This window comes from Hyperoodon ampullatus (genome assembly GCF_949752795.1).
Source record: "Hyperoodon ampullatus genome assembly, chromosome: 10".
NCBI classification, from domain to species: domain Eukaryota; kingdom Metazoa; phylum Chordata; class Mammalia; order Artiodactyla; family Ziphiidae; genus Hyperoodon; species Hyperoodon ampullatus.
This window is the reverse complement of record NC_136923.1, coordinates 15,018,615-15,035,800: the sequence shown is the minus strand read 5'-3', so window position 1 is coordinate 15,035,800 and position 17,186 is coordinate 15,018,615. Positions and strand designations below refer to the sequence as shown.

The window sequence follows — 17,186 nt, the reverse complement described above, 5'->3', positions numbered from 1 at the left end:
CAGAAATTTTGGTGGTCTCACAGTGCCAGAAAGAAAAAAAGTGGGGCTCATAATCAACCAAATAGAATGAGGCCAGCTAAACAATTCTATCTTGAATCAAGACACCTCAGGGACTATGCCCTAGTAATAAAAGCAGAGCAAAATTGACCAGGACTTAAAATCACTGACTTCAAACTCAATTTGTATCAACTCCTGACTAGATTCTGCTCTTTTTCAATTGCCTGCTTAAAAAGTAAGTCTTCTTGGGAAAAATACAACAAAATGAAAATATTTACAGTTTGAGCCACAGTGCCTGACATTTAATAAAATGTTACCAAGAATAGCTGGAGCCAGGACCAAATGACCAAAACCCAGGGAAATATCAGATAACAGCAACAAGTCACAGGTGATAGAAATACAGAAGCTATCACACAAGGTTTTTAAAATAATTGTGATTAGTATGTTTTTTTAAAAGATGACAAGATGGAGAATTTCAGAAGAGAAATGGCATGTATTAAACATCAGTTGAGGGCCTCCCTGGTGGCGCAGTGGTTGAGAGTCCGCCTGCCGATGCAGGGGATACGGGTTCGTGCCCCGGTCTGGGAGGATCCCATATGCCGCGGAGCGGCTGGGCCCGTGAGCCATGGTTGCTGAGCCTGCGCATCCGGAGCCTGTGCTCCGCAACGGGAGAGGCCACAACAGTGAGAGGCCCGCGTACCACAAAAAAAAAAAAAAAAAAAAAAAAAAAAAAAAAAAAAAAAAAACATCAGTTGAAAGCTCTAGAAGTGAAAAATACAAAGGCTAAAATTAAGAACAAAATAGACTTAACAGCAGATTAGATATGGTAGAGAAGATTAGTAAAGAGAAAGATATGTGAATATAAGATATCCAATATGGAGAGGAAATGCAATAGGAAAGACAAAAAAGAACACAAAGAATATATTGTTGATGGTGAATAGCTCTAACATACATGAAATTGTGGTTCCCAAAGGGGCAGAGAAGGGATGAGGGATGACCAGTTTGAAGAAAGATTTTACAGAGAGTTAAAAAAAAAACTGAAAATGACATCAGCCATCTATTCAGGAAATCGTATGAGCCTTAATTAGGATAAACACAAAGGAAAGTTTAAATAAGCACATAGTAGCGAAAACAAAGGAAAGAAAAATCATCCCAATTAAAAAAAGAAAAAACATTATCTTCAAAAGAATAACAATGACAATGACAGTTGACATAACAACAGAATTAAGGGAAACAAGAAGACAGTGGAATGACATTTTTAATGGTCTGAAAGACAATACCAATAAAATTCTATTCCCAGCAAAATATCTTCTCAAATGAGGACAAAATAGAGATGCTTTCACCAAACAAAACCTCGGAGAACCTATCACTCAAATCTGCACTAAAAGAAATGTTAATGAAACTCCTATAAACAGAAGGAATGTGGTCACAGATTGAAGAAGAAATTAAGAGCAATGGGAAGAGTTAATATGTCGATACGAGACTAATTTGAGATTCTGAGGAATTAGGAAGAGGACCAAATTTTAGAAGTTTTTATTTCTAGTCTTCACAAGTTAACTAATGAGAGAAAATATCAGAGACTTTCATCACCTGTTTTAAGTGCTATTTATACACTAGTTTCATTTATATCAGTATCTTAATAACATTTCCAATAATGTCATAGACAAATGAAGGCAGAATCACATGATGTACAGAGGGAGAAAGATTTGAGGATTTTTCTTAACATTCATCAATCTTTTGAGAGGAGTTGATAATTCAGAACCACCTGAGCAGTTATTATTCTGAACAATGACCCTGGAAGATTATCACTCACAGATGGAGATTTCAACTGAGTTAAAAGTACAAAAGAAACAAACAAAAAGTGACCAAAAGTAATATTTTCTGGATGCTCAGGAAAGACTAATTACATGATGGATTGCCATCCCTGGCTTGTAAAAATGTAGCTGGGGATCATGATATGTAATAGTGTTTGGCCATTGATACAGGGAACAAGCCACACTTACGTTTAAAGAACTCATGCTTAACAGTTCTGAGAGAAATTTTGTTACTAGTTTTCATGTCTCCTGAGGTGCTCTTAACTAAAGATGGGTTCTGGAAATATCACTGTCTATTTCGACAATGTGAATTTGAGTAAGGCTATTCATCAAAAGCATTATATATTTTATTAAGCCTTTCCTTGTACTTCTTAAGGATAGGATTGTTAGATCAAGCTGTTTTCGTATGGTCTGAATCTCACTGAAACAGATTGAAAAGATTAAATATTAAAATTCTGTAACTTTATGAACTCTCCATTAACGCATGTCATTAATACTTAGAATAACCTTCAAAAAGTGGTCGCGGGCTTCCCTGGTGGCGCAGTGGTTGAGAGTCCACCTGACGATGCAAGGGACACGGGTTCGTGCCCCCGTCCACGAGGATCCCACGTGCCGCGGAGCGGCCGGGCCCATGAGCCATGGCCGCTGAGCCTGCGCGTCCGGAGCCTGTGCTCCGCAACGGGAGAGGCCACAACAGTGAGAGGCCCACGTACCGCAAAAAAAAAAAAAAATTAACGATTACTCCTAAGTTTTTCGGAGTTCAAATGTATGTGATTATCTCTTAAATATATAGTTATATATGTATTATGCATGTTAAATACACACATGTGTGTATATATTTGTGTATGCTAACCCTCTTCAACCATGAAAGTCATATTTCCAAACACTGTTTCTTAGAATTCTTTATATCCCAAAACGTATTAAGATGTGTTACATGAATTAAAAATGTTCCATATCTAGTAAGTGCAGAAAACTAGAATTAAGGAAACTTCTTTAATACAGGAATTTTCAAAGCTTTTAATATGCTAAAAGATACTATGAAACTCTAAAAGCAAACATAGTAAGTATACAGAATTAATTAAAGTTGAATAACCTGGGAAATCCACCTTTATTTATTTTTGGAGCATCACTAATCAATAACATTTTACTGGATATGACTTTTTCCTGGATCCAAAGCATTCGTGGCTTTCTGGCAACATATTTCACATAGCTTGGATTTTCCTTAAATAGAAATTTCAGGTTCAAATTTCAAAACCTAAAGCAATTATTTCTCAAAGCATGGGCCTGGACTGACCATATTAAAATCAACTGAAGAAGCAACCTGTTAAAAAAAATCCATTTCTAGGTTCTCTCTGCAGACCTGCCGAATCAGTATTTCTGGTGGAAGCAGAGAAATGCACATTTTGAACACATTCTCCAGGAAATTCATGCTAAATTTTTAAACTACTAGAGTAGAATTTCTACAAATATCAATACTTAAGGAATAGGCAACAAAAATATAATTATAGGAAATGAAAAGGAATAACTATCGCTCTATTTTGTTTCAGAGAAAGAGCCTTAAAGAATTTCAAAGTTTTACAAATGATAGAGTCTAGCAGAGTCAATGTCCCTCCTTTTTAATTTGTTATAATTCAGGCCCTAATTATCTCACTTATCCATAAATGCCAAGAAGGGTTTCAGTGTTAACAATGAGCCTCATGCTACTGCACCTACTCCACTGGTATGTATGCGCTCCTAGGAAAGTAGTACACTAGATGTGTGTATATACATCCCTCCACTCCTTGAGAGTGATTCGAATGGCTTTTTAAAAAATTTCTCTGGTGTTAGTTTCTTAAGAAGTTAAAGTGTATGCAAAGGAGGAATCAGAACTTGTTAATGAACTAAAGCTACTCCTTGTTCTTTCCCTAAAATAGCATCAAAAATTGTGTATGTTTCTCCTGCTCAAGAACCACTCTCCCATTCTCTGCAACTGTGATTTTGTCTCTGTGGGGTATTCACTTCCAGTTCTGAGTTAGAGCTCTGTGCAGTTGCAGAAGGGAACTCTTCAGGGTAGCAATCAGTGGCCTTGCGGGTGTTGCAGAGCCACCTACACAGGATTAGGACAGGTCTGCATGTGGTGTGAGGAGAAGATACAGTAGTTATAAGCGTTCTTGTCCATGTACCCCCTCACCCTCACAGGAGGGTATTCACATGGGGACTATGTTCAGATAACCATGCATTCCCTGTTTTTGAATAACAAGTCTGCTCACATAGAAGACTCTTCTTTTAAATATAATCCTTTTTTTTTTTATCCTACAAATACTGCTATGTCTTTATGCCTTTCCCCCCTCTGCTTCATACTTCCAAGGCTTCCCTTTTTTTTTTGGCAATTTTTTAACATGGCATCCAGGGCTGGTTTCATCAGTTTGTAACCCTGTCACACACGATCCCGTGCTGAGATATGCCTCACGTTTGGTCTAATGCTCCACTGTCGCTATCTCAAAATTCTTGGTCACTTTGTCTCTGAACTTGTGCTTTGTAAGTGAAAGCTAGTGGGACAATGGAGCATGACCATGAGCAGAGGAGATATCCTAGGTGGAAGCACACACAAGTGTTTATGGTTTAGCTGCCGCAGCTTGTGCACAAACGGGCTCAGGTCCATGCACCAAGCAGGCAGGTGGTACTGTGCATACCCACATGCCTGATGGCAGTCAGGAGTGCTGAGGCCCAGAGGAAGGGGAGCAAATCAGGACCCGGGACCAAACTGATGGAGGTGATGATGGTAGCAGCTGTAGAAACTTCAGGGGATGACAGCAAGGGCTTCAGGGGAACAAGGAACTCAGAAAGCAGTCAGTGTCAGGATCCACTGTGAGAAGTCAGCTTGCTCATCTGTTCCCAGACAATGTCCGGGTGACATCTGTACAAATATTAACTCTTCAGCCTGAGCACCAGGACAGGAACTGTCAGTGCCCAGGCAGTAAATTTTGTCAGTAAAGTATTACGAAATAAAAGCCTACATATATTGCAATAAGGCATATCATAGAGTTATGTGAATTCTTAGAATGAGTTTGGCATACATGATTTTGAAAATGTGTGCAACACTGGAAAGCTAATTTCCAGAGGCTTAGAAATAGAAATTTAAATTTAAAGATTATTCTACTCAATGGGAAAAATACTATTCTATACAAATCTCCAGGTAAACCAATTATTAATGAGTGTTTCCTTAGAATTAAAGATATAGCAGTAGGGCTTCCCTGGTGGCGCAGTGGTTGAGAGTCCACCTGCCGATGCAGGGGACACGGGTTCGTGCTCCGGTCTGGGAAGATCCCACATGCTGCGGAGCTGCTGGGCCTGTGAGCCATGGCCGCTGAGCCTGCGCGTCCGGAGCCTGTGCTCCGCAACGGGAGAGGCCACAACAGTGAGAGGCCTGCGTACCGCAAAAAAAAAAAAAAGGTACAGCAGTAGAATGCATAAAGATGCGTTTTGGATTATACACAAACCATTAAGCCACTTTCAGTTTCTCGTGAAACCTCCACAAGTTACAGGATATGTCCGAAGAATGTAACAGTTCCATTGTTTAAATTTACATCTAAAATTCAATTCAGACTTAAACAGAATGGATTTGTATGAAGAGATAAATCTTTCTAGAAAAGATTGTTCCTTGAGAATCATCAGCTCTAGATGATCTAAGATTCACATTTCAAAATAATTTATCAGAAATTTATTCCAATGTTGTCACAACCTATAAAATACTCTCAATGGTTCCATAACAATTGCATCAACAGAAAGATCTTTGCAAAAATAAAAAATTATCGAAAAGCATCTGCGATTTTACATTTGCCATGCGCAACCGATGTCACTTAAAAATAAAATTGCTAAAACATAAATTCTGATGACCTAATAAATAAATTTATAGAAAAGTGAGAAAACTCTTATGATCAATCAAGATATAACTTTAATAAAGTGTTATTATTTAATGTATATATAAAATTGAATCAAAAATATATTTTTGCAATTTGTATGTTTATGTTGTTACTCATGTATCATTATTACCCTGTTACAGTTTGTAGGTAATATATTATTTTTAAAGCAAAGTAATTTCAAAGAAAAACACCCCACATTTTTATGTCATACTGTGACCCAAAAATTATGTAGCTGGCCCTAAAAACATCTAAAGCTTACATTCTGACTACGACCATCACCAAGCTTCATTTTCTCCACTTTCACTCCTGTTTTACTCTTTAACACTTCTCTCCAGCAAAATGGCTGCCTTGCCTCAGCAAACCATTCTTCTTCTTTGCACAGATTCTTTGTAAATGCTCTTGCCTGCATAGTGAATAAAGTTACTTCTCCCTGCCTATTATGTTTACTTAGCTAACTCCTATTTGCCTTTTACTGTCAGCTAAAGCAACCCTTTCCCAATAAACTGATCCCTCAGGATTCACTATTTTAATAGAATCATTTACTTCTAATACCTGGCACTTACCACAGTTGTAACTATGTATTTCTGAGTATGATTTGATTAACGTCAGCCTCTCGTTTTATTCTTAAATCTCTGTGAAGGCAAGCACTACATCATTTTTTTTGGTGCTTTTTTTTTTCTTCTCCTTCCATTGTATTTCCAATACTTAGCAGACAGCTGGAATTTGGTAGGTGCTCAATAAATATTAGTTAATAAATGAATTAACTAGTGAGAACATGTAAACATTATAATGAATTATAATATAAATGCTTCTTTTTTTTTTTTTTGCGGTACGTGGGCCTCTCACTGTTGTGGCCTCTTCCGTTGCGGAGCACAGGCTCCGGACGCGCAGGCTCAGCGGCCATGGCTCACGGGCCCAGCCGCTCCGCGGCATGTGGGATCCTCCCGGACCGGGGCACAAACCCGCGTCCCCTGCATAGGCAGGCGGACTCTCAACCACTGCGCCACCAGGGAAGCCCTAAATGCTTCTTATTCATGAAGTTTTAGTCATTATTACTATACTACTGACAAACTATGTATATAGGGAATGATTTGTCTAATTTTGCCACTTTGTGGTGCCATAAATGGAAGGAGAGCTTTCATTTTTAATGTTTGAAAATTACTTTAACTGCATGATCCAAAACTTTAAATCAGAGCAATTTTGCTCTACCAGCACAACCAGTTAGCCAGCTCATCCTCCCATAAGTGTAAATAAGATATTAGCAATATTTTTTTTTTCAAAGATACTACAAGAAGGAAAATATTCTCTAGTCTTAAAATGTGTTATTGAAACCCTGGTTAGTATTTATCCTTTCTTTGTGGGAGACGTCTGAAGAAGGCTTGGAATTAAGAATGGACTTAGTCCACAAAATCATTCTTTAAACTTTTCCCCAGAAATAATTAGAATAAAAAGTACACGTGTTTAATATAATAAGGTAAAGAGTATCTTTAAAATATGAAAATATGAAGATACAGATACAACCTGATGTAGATTGGGTTAGATTTTCTTCATTATATTCAGAAATAAAATATGTGCTTTTATTTTTCCATGACTCTTTTATCAATATGTACCTTAAAGCCCAAGATTATTACTTCCTACTTTTTGTTTATTAAGGAAACAATCACAATTTTTAAAATGTTGGAATAATACTTAAACATTCTATTGATAAAATACAGTGGCACACTCATCCATATGAACATATAAATTCAACCTCAATGCTACTTTGATTTCTTGAGCAGCACAAAGAAGCCAGAAGGAAAGTAAAGCTTTTAGCCTATCTCCTAGAGGGTAAAACTTTATGAGTGATCTTTAGAGAAAGAGATTTTCCAGGGTCCTCATTTCATTTTGTTCTGAAACTTCTTTATGTATGATACTTGCTTTCACTATAATTTGCCAAAATCCCTAATTCTTAAATGTAAATCCCTTAAAACATACTTTAATTTGGTAAGATAGTGCATATCTAAATCCAAATGTATGTCCAGGGTTTTTTTTTGTGTGTGTGCTTACTGAGTTGCCATCTTAGTCAATTCCTGGTCCTCTAAAATCAAAACTATGTATTTTGTTCTAAAAAATGTAGTCAAAAATGATACCACTATGAGTCTCTTTTAACCACAGAAATATAGGACTCACAAGTCCAGCTGGAACATTGTTTGGAATTATCCTTTGAAACGGGTCAATGACATGATATGACTTGTAGAGCAAGGGCTGATATTGTGACTCATATTTCTAGAGAGAAATTTTTTTATGATAGATGTGTAATTCTAAAATTGTGAAATCTTGATGAAAAAGAAAAAAGTTACCTCTTTCCTATTCGTGTTGCATCTTTATCTAAAATAGAAATTTTTTATCACAGCTATGTCAGAAATAGAATAAATATGTTGTATTCACATTTGCAAATATAAGCTTATGATTATAAATCTTGATATAATATAAACTAATGTAGTTATGATCTTAGGGATGCAATTTGTCTCATAGTATATGAAATTAACAGAATATTTAGAGCTGTAACCATTGTATGGATTGTAATATTGCAGCTGGAATTTCAGAATAAAATAATAATAAAAATGGTGTGGTGCATTCTCTACATAAGGATTGTTGTCTTTTGAGGTCCACAGTTTTCTATGAACTACTTATTTTTATATTAAGTATAAATGAAAGTATGTCTTGAATTTTCTTACAAGTAATACGCTATGTTGATTAATGCCAAAATATTTGAAAAGTGGGAATATAATTTTTCATATTGAGTATAGTAGAGCTTCATGTTGTATTTATATAATTTCAAACAATGGCAAAACCATTCAAAAAATATATTTTATAGCCATATGCTAGCATTTGATAAGCTTTTATAATAATAATATTTTTTCTCAACAGAGAGGACTGTTATTACCGTGCCACCTTCCAAAATGGATGTTACAGTTGGCGAGAGTATAGTCCTACCCTGCCAGGTGTCCCATGACTCCTCCATTGAAGTTGTATTTGTATGGTCTTTCAATGGAGATGTCATAGACTTAAAAAAAGGAGTGGCTCATTTTGAGAGGCTTGGAGGAGTAAGTTGCTGAAATTTTTAAGCGCTTAATAAAATGAATCAAGTCTTTTACATGAATCGACATCTTTCATAATTATTCTCCCCATATTGATTTGCATGGATAGTCACTGTCTATGAAGTTGCATCTGTTTTTGTTTTGTGTTATTTTGTTTTATGTCTTTCATAGAAATGCTTGTGTTCTGGATGCAATTACAATAAAAGGGATAATAAAAGGGATCAAATATGAGAAACTATAATGATACTAGTATATCTCCTAATTTCAGAGCTGCCTCATATTTAGTATTTATCCAGCTGTAAAAAAAAAAAAAAAAAAAAAGGGACCTGCTGGGTATGATTATGTTTTTATCCCTTTTTCCCTATCTGTCTGCAGGAATCTGTTGGGGATTTGATGATAAGGAATATTCAGTTAAATCATTCAGGAAAATATCTATGCACAGTAAAAACAACTCTCGAAAGTTTATCTACTGAAGCTGATATCATTGTGAGGGGTAAGCATAAATGGTGAAAATGAATGAGCACACAGTTTATTCACAATCAAAAATGTTAATATGTATTGATACATGGTAGATCTTTGAGTAACCACATTATGATAAAAAAGTGAGATAAATAGTACAGATTTTTTATTTTTTAAACTCTAAGACTCCAAGGTACGGGCATAGATATGGATATTGAAATGAGTGGGTTTTGTCTCTTTATAAGGAATGGTCAGGCTTAGCAAGCAGTGTCGGTCCCTAAAATTTAGACATGCTTTCTATTCATAATAAACCATTCTTGTCAGAACAGGGTCAAAGTCACATGTTCCTGAAGGTCTCCATATCAGATGCATTTATTCGAGTTAGCTTTCAAGAGAGAATGGACAAGAATGGTTCTCAATTTTTGAGGTTAACTCCCTATCGGATGATATTCAACCATCCCATGACTGGCATTTTCTAATCTTCAAGGGAAGCATTTCTAAATTAATCTCTCACCATGTAAGTTGAATTAATAGGGCTTTATCTCAAATAATGTGCTAAAATACATTATGTTCAATATTTTATTTTCTAAGCATAACAGATAGACTATCCCTGTCCCAAATCCATGAATTTAATAATTTCCAATATAGTCATCATAAAACATATTTTTCAAGGTCCCCCAGGTCCCCCAGAAGATGTAAGAGTGGAACACATTTCCAGTACTACTTCTCAACTAAGCTGGAGACCAGGCTCAGATAATAACAGTCCCATTCAAATATTTAGTATTCAGGCTCGGACACCATTTTCTGTGGGTTGGCAGGCTGTTTCTACAGGTAAGTGACACAAATAGTTTTGAATAATTTTCAAAAACAGATGGTGTGTTTGTTTAATTGAATAACTGATTGTTTTTACCTAGTGCCAATTTAGGGGCCTGAAGCATCCCCTTCTTTTCAGTTCCAGAAATTCTCAATGGTAAGACATACAATGCAACAGTGGTTGGTTTGAGTCCTTGGGTGGAATATGAGTTTCGTGTTGTTGCCGGGAATAGCATTGGGATTGGAGAACCAAGTAAACCATCAGAAGTATTAAGAACCAAAGCATCAGGTAAGAAATCAATGTCTTCTAAAGATGTGGAAGACCTTTTAAAGTATAGTTCCTAAAGAAAATAAGTGAGAAGTGTAGTATTTTTGGTCCAAAATCAGAGGCAGTAAACCAGTGGCTCTTATTTTCCATTTGTATGTGCACAGAGCAAGGTGTATTTTCTCCCAAAAAGTGAATTCAAAAAGAGATGATTATAGTTAAGCAGGCATGTCAAAAATTAGAATTTTTCAAAAGCTGTCCTCTCATCTCATCTATTTTCTAGCCAAAATCCAATCGAGAATCCGTAGATTTGTAAATGCAAATGAGTTACTGCTTGTTTCATTAAATGTTATAGCCAAGAATTAACTGAGACTCTGATGGTGCAGCCAGCCACACATTTCCATCTATTTCTCAACTCTGACCTAGCTGCAGCTTCATTGAGCGATAGTATAAATTTTTCCACAGGCAAATGAGGTAAATTTTAAACTCATTTAACAGAAGTGCTAATTGAGCATCAATTGGTTCACTGAACAGCAGAATACAAGTGGAACCTGCCTCAGAAATCACACCTTCTTAAGCTCTTTTCAATGGATCCTTTGTTCCACTCTTAAACTTTCAAATCCAAGGTGACATTTGATCTGTGCAATGCATGTAGCCAACAAAGTTCACATTCTTATCCAGTCACCTATGAAGGATCACTGATGCTGCTGGCTTAGTTTAACAAGCACAAACTATTTCAACAAAGTGTGTGCAACTGTCAGATGTCAATAAATCATTTTTTTAAAACTAAAAGTAATGCTAATCATTTTATTACAAGATTAGGGCTGGAAAACAGCATATTTGGTAGTGATATCTTAAATCATTCTAAGAGTTTAGAGCTAAGAGGAGGGTCCTTACTTTGACAGAGGAAGAAAAGGAAGACCAGGATATTAGCTGATTGTTTTGGACAAAGTCAGGATTTGAACCCAAACATCCAGACTTAGGCACCAGCATTCACCATAACAGTGGGCCTTAACCTAAATGAGATAAAGATTGACATAAGGAAATGTCTAAATATAGAAATTCCCAGGCCCTACCACAGACCAACTGGATAAGAATCTACAAGTGTGGTCCATGACTCTGGATATTAGCTTCAATTTCAGATTGTTTGTTTACAGCTGATTTATATTATGATAGTTTTGGGCAGGGTTGATGCTAATTCTAAAGTTTTTACAGTAAAGTTTTTATGTCACCTTCTGTTAACCACTGATGCTCTCATTTCAGTAGCATAATGAGACTTGGTATTCATAATGATTTCCCTGAGGCTCCAAATCATACTGAAGTGAGAGGTTGTGAGATTTTGTTTGTTTGTTTGCTGGTATCATCAAAGACAGTTCTTCTCAATATGGCTTTAGGATGAGTATGGTTAATTTGAAAACTGAAGAAAACAGGGAGCTTTATTACCCAGAATATTGGAAACTTTTGCAAAGAGTTAATTAAAGTATAATTTAAAATAATTTCCTTATGTATTTAAACTATTCAATTGTCCTGAAATATGTTACTGTAAGCTGTCAAGTACTAGAAACCCTGCAACTGTAGAAGCTATTCCAATTCATGCTGCTTTTGGCCAAAGGCATTGGAAGGCTTAGAAGACAGGGTATAGGTTCAAGGCAACCTTTTAAATAAATTATGAAGATCAAAGCAGACAAAGTTAGGGTCAATCTGAATATGAAAGTGGATAACGTCTGGTGTTACTACTTAAAAGAACAATGCGATTATTATATCACTGTATCATTTATAGAGTTAAATATGTATGAAATGGGAATAAAATAAGTAGACTAGATTTATCTGAATGGTATAAATGGTGGGAGAAAATTTTGGAATGAGTAATTAAACATTACATATTTTAATTCAAAAATGATTGATATAGATAATTTTATCTATATATAAAGTATATCCTGCAGATTTACCCATAATCACAGATTTAGCATACTTCTGCTATTATTTCAGGGAAAAGAATACTTTTTAACACTTCAACATGTATAAAGTTTCATTCTGATTATACACTATGATACTCTACTCATGCTCACAATTGGCATCGATTTTACAATTTGCCTTGAACTATTTATGTTTCATTATACTAGTCCTCACAAGGGTATAGTTGAAGGACATATTTTTTTCCTAATTTGTAAAAATTATCAGTATCTGGAATGTTCTACCACTGAGCCTTAGGGTCCTAGAGTTAAACCCAGGGAATCCTCTCAATCACATCCTTGATCAGAGAACATCTTACTTTGATTGTGAAAAATTAGATGAAAAGTCCTGTTCTGTACTGAGAGATCTGAGATTCAAACAAAGAGTTATAAAAGAAGATTTTTTAAAATTTATATATCTTTAAGGATTCATTTTTAAATGCTAAAATATCCTGATGGCTAACAAAAAGAAAAATTATTTTAGTTTATTTATTGAAAAAAATTAATAGACTGCCTAAGTAACTTGTTTACAGCACAACTGTATAATTAGGCACTAAATCAGCAAAATCGCAGTTACCATCTGAATGGAACATCATTTTGCCAATTAGTAGATGATGCATAATAATGTCAAATACACGATGTTAGTCGATTTTTAATTAATTTAGGAGCCAGGGTGCTCTTGTATCAAACACAACTGTGTCCTCTCTCTTAGAAATCTGGATATGTGTAAACATAATTTATGTTCATTAAAAATGCAAGACTCTCTCATAATGTGTCTGCGTGAGATTTTGAAAGGTGAAATCCAAAAACAAAATTCTTCCCAATGAAGAGGTACTTTAGTAATTGCCATCCTATGTTTCTCCTGGTTGCTTTAGTCCCTGCTGTGGCACCAACAAACATCAATGGAGGTGGAGGAAGTCGGTCTGAACTCGTCATTACGTGGGAGGTAATTTTCTATCCAACTGAGTTACTTTGAAGGAAAAAGACTTAGCTGGCTAAAAGGAATATTGAAAAACAAAAAAGAAGATTTATTTGATCACTATTGAGTATATAAAAATACATGGTATGAGAGACTCCTGATGATGCATTATTTAAAAGAGGTATTGGAAACTTTTTGTATTTCTACTAAAGTAAGAGAGTGTGACTAACTCAACACAATTTGCTTCCAAATATAAGAAACAGAAGTTCAAGGTCTACTGAAGGTGGGTCAGTAGCATTTTTATTATTAGTTGATGAACTAGAAATTATTTTATTTATTACCTCTACAACTATTCGTGAGTTAGACTCAGCAGAGCACAGGTAGAAAATAATTTCCCTATCATTGTTGTTTAAATCCTTCCTTTGTTCTTCCCTGCATCTAGATGAAAGCTTAGGCATATGGGATAGCTTTTGTAGTCATTATTATTAAGTATCAACAGGTAGGTTCATTTTTATACTTAAAAATTTTTTCAACCTGGTTTATTATCATTAACTGTAGACTTTCAACCAATCTAAAGTTTCTCATTTCTAGACGCTCAGGCCTGCCTCAGCGGAGAAATGCTAGTGTGAAAGGGAATGCATAGTCAGTTCTCCACCTTTACTCCACTCTGCTATTCAATTTCTCCTTTCCCAAACTAGTTCCTCCAGAGTTGTAGTAAACTGGGATTGGAAGGAGAGGAAAGGGACAGAAAAAGTCCTGACTGCTGGTACATTTGTAATTTGATTTTAGTATACTCTAGGAATGGTAAATGACCAGACGTTGACATTTCATAGAGCTGTTTTTTGTTTTGCTTTGTTTTTTTGGTGGTTTTTGGTGGTGGGGGAAAGGGGGAAGTGTCCAAAGAAGTGCCCAAACTTTTGGTTGTCATTCCTTGGTGCAAGCTGCCGGAAGGTCTCCTCAGTTCCTGGAATCTGGTGGTCCATGGCCAGACTGTTCTGGTAGAGGTTATGTCTCTCCTCTAGATGCTCTTTGTGGATACAGCATCATAAGGTTGCAACCCTATGATGATAGAGCAACCATAATGTTGCTCATGGATAGCTCCCTACATGGTTTTCACATTTGCCCTCAGCAAACATGCACCTTTGCTCTATGCTCCATGGAAGTGCAGTGTGTCCCCACTTAGTCTCTCTTCACTCTGCCACAATACACTGTCCAGGTCTCTCTCCCCTTCGGAAGTTTCTCAGGCATTTGTCAGTTAAAAGAACCTGCATCCCCTAAATTACAGAGAACACATATCATGTGTTTCTTTCTGAAGCCTCTTCACTTGGTTAGGCAAGGGATAAGAAGTAGCCCCTTTGCATTCCCCTGGGTGGAGGGGTAGGAATGCACAGCTTTTTCTACAATTGTCTCAAAAGAAATATCTTCCTACTAATCTCTCCCTAAACAAACCAACACTCCCTTTCTGTACATTTCTCTTGGATTATAGGCTAAGTTTTGCCAGGTAGACTTATATATAAATGGTTTGACGTCTCTCTTTAGAATGCATGGCACTTCATACCTTTGTTATCAGCTTTGAGCCCCAGCTATAACTGATAAAAGAGCCTTCCCCTATTTCACTGCCCTGTGTACATGTTTTTGACACTGTGGTGATAATTTTCATAGCCAAAATATCCACTTCCTTGGACATTTTAATATCACACCTAAGAACATGATGGCTATGATGTTTTAGTTAAAAATCATGATGTCTGATATGTTAGAGGGGCTCTCACTGGGAGGCAGGGGTGGTTTCATCCCTCAGGAGATATTTACAATGTCTGAGGGCATGTCTGGTTGGTCACAACTAAGGGGAGAGGTTCATCTGGATAGAGGCTAGGATGCAGCTAAACATCCTACAATGCCCAGGACAGCTCCCCCATGAGAAGAAATTATCTGCCCCCAGATGTCAAGAGTGCTAAGGTTGAGAAACCCTGTTGCAGAATAATAGGAATTCATTGCATCTGTAAATGATTTTACAGTAGTATAAGACCTTCTATATATATGGTCCAATCCTCACAAAATCTACAAACAATAAATGTTGGAGAGGGTGTGGAAAAAAGGGAACCCTCTTGCACTGTTGGTGGGAATGTAAATTGATACAGCCACTATGGAGAACAGTATGGAGGTTCCTTAAAAAAACTAAAAATAGAACTACCATGTGACCCAGCAATCCCACTACTGGGCATATACCCAAAGAAAACCATAATTAAAAAGACACATGCACCCCAATGTTCACTGCAGCACTATTTACAATAGCCAGGACATGGACACAACCTAAATGTCCATCAACAGAGGAATGGATAAAGAAGATGTGGTACATATATACAATGGAATATTACTCAGCCATAAAAAGGAACGAAATTGGGTCATTTGTAGAGACATGGATGGACCTGGAGACTATCATACAGAGTGAAGTAAGTCATAAAGAGAAAAATGAATACCGTATGTTAATGCATGTATGTGGAATCTGAGAAAATTGCTATAGACAATCTTATTTACAAAGCAGAAATAGAGACACAGATGTAGACAACAAACGTATGGATACCAAGAGGGAAGCGGGGGCGGGATGAATTGGGAGATTGGGATTGACATATATACACTACTGATGCTGTGTATGAAATAGATAACTAATGAGAACCTACCATGTAGCACAGGGAACTCTACTCAATGCTCTGTGGTGACCTAAATGGGAAGGAAATCCCCAAAAGAGGGGATGTATGTATACATATAGCTGATTCACTTTGCTGTACAGTAGAAACTAACACAACATTGTAAAGCAAATATACTCCAATAGAAAATTTTAAAAAACAAACAAACAAACAAAATTCTATTACAGATAGAGAAAAAGTAGTATTATTAAACCCTCTTCATATGAGAGAACACTGAGACACAGAGATGTTTTCTAAAGGTTGTAAACAACAGAGCCAGGAACCAGGTGCAGCTGCTATAAAAGTTGTCCTTTCTTCTGGACGTCTAGTTTCACATATGTGCTATGGGCCTAGCACAGTGCCTGGTATGTGGTGTGACCTCCTGAAGTACCTGTTGGATGAATGGATGTGCACAGAGAGAGATGTGGCTCACTTGTGGAGCACTTACAGGATTTTCAGTGCTGTGCTGGCCATTTCATGTCATTTACTCCTCATGACAATGCTAGCCAGTGGCAATGCCATGTTCAGAAAAGAAAATAGGCTTAGAAATGCAATATAGGTGGGCAGAGAAGCATCTGACTACACGACTCTCCATGCTTTGTCCTAAATTAGAATTCCAATGGTCCGTATGCAAAGTCATGGTTTAGAGAGGCCAAGAGTTTTCCTGTATCTGCCTTGAGTAGTAAGTTAATCAAGTTATTCTTGTTTACCAAACACATTTCCCACAGAAACACTGACTCTCAAGTAGTCTAGAACAGGACTGGTTTTGTGGGATGGTGAGTAGGTTATTTAGGTTTCAATATTCTTTGAAGGCCATATAAGCATTTCATCACTTGCCTAACTTCACCCCTTGTTTTTTCTCCTCCACGGTCAGAAATTACTAAAGGTTGGTGAATCACAGCTTTTACTCAGTCTATATGTGAGGAGAATGGGAAATCCTATGCATACTATTCTTAAATAGAGATGATGTGAATTACCAAAAAAAAAAAAAATCTTTCCACGATTTATAATGTTCTTTTTAAAGCCAGGTTCCAGAGACCATCACCTACAGGCCAAATCTGGCCTGCTCCCTGTTTTCCTAAACAAGTTCACCCACAACCATACCCATTCTCTTATGTGTTATGTATCACTGCTTTCATGATGTTGCAAGAGACCCTAGATCCCCCAATGCTCAAAATATTTAAGCATCTGACCCTCTACAGACAACTTTTTCTGACCTATATTTTTAAAAAATTAAGTTAAAATCATTCCCTCTGTGTATTTCTTCTTGGGATATCAGATATGAGGATACTAACAGAAAC

At 36.5% G+C, this 17,186-nt stretch overlaps 1 protein-coding gene across 4 annotated transcripts in view; it reads left to right on the top strand.

The window, feature by feature from the left end:
- The window catches only part of CNTN6 (contactin 6), a gene marked incomplete at both ends in the record, with an annotated part of 244,050 nt that overhangs the window by 209,799 nt on the left and 17,065 nt on the right, over positions 1-17,186 (top strand). For all 4 annotated transcript variants that reach the window (XM_079712710.1, XM_079712711.1, XM_079712709.1 and 1 more), the window contains 5 exons: positions 8,624-8,799; positions 9,169-9,286; positions 9,925-10,083; positions 10,205-10,354; positions 13,158-13,228. In XM_079712710.1, the coding sequence (XP_079568836.1) occupies positions 8,624-8,799; positions 9,169-9,286; positions 9,925-10,083; positions 10,205-10,354; positions 13,158-13,228 (674 nt within the window). The remainder of the gene's footprint in view (positions 1-8,623; positions 8,800-9,168; positions 9,287-9,924; positions 10,084-10,204; positions 10,355-13,157; positions 13,229-17,186) is intronic.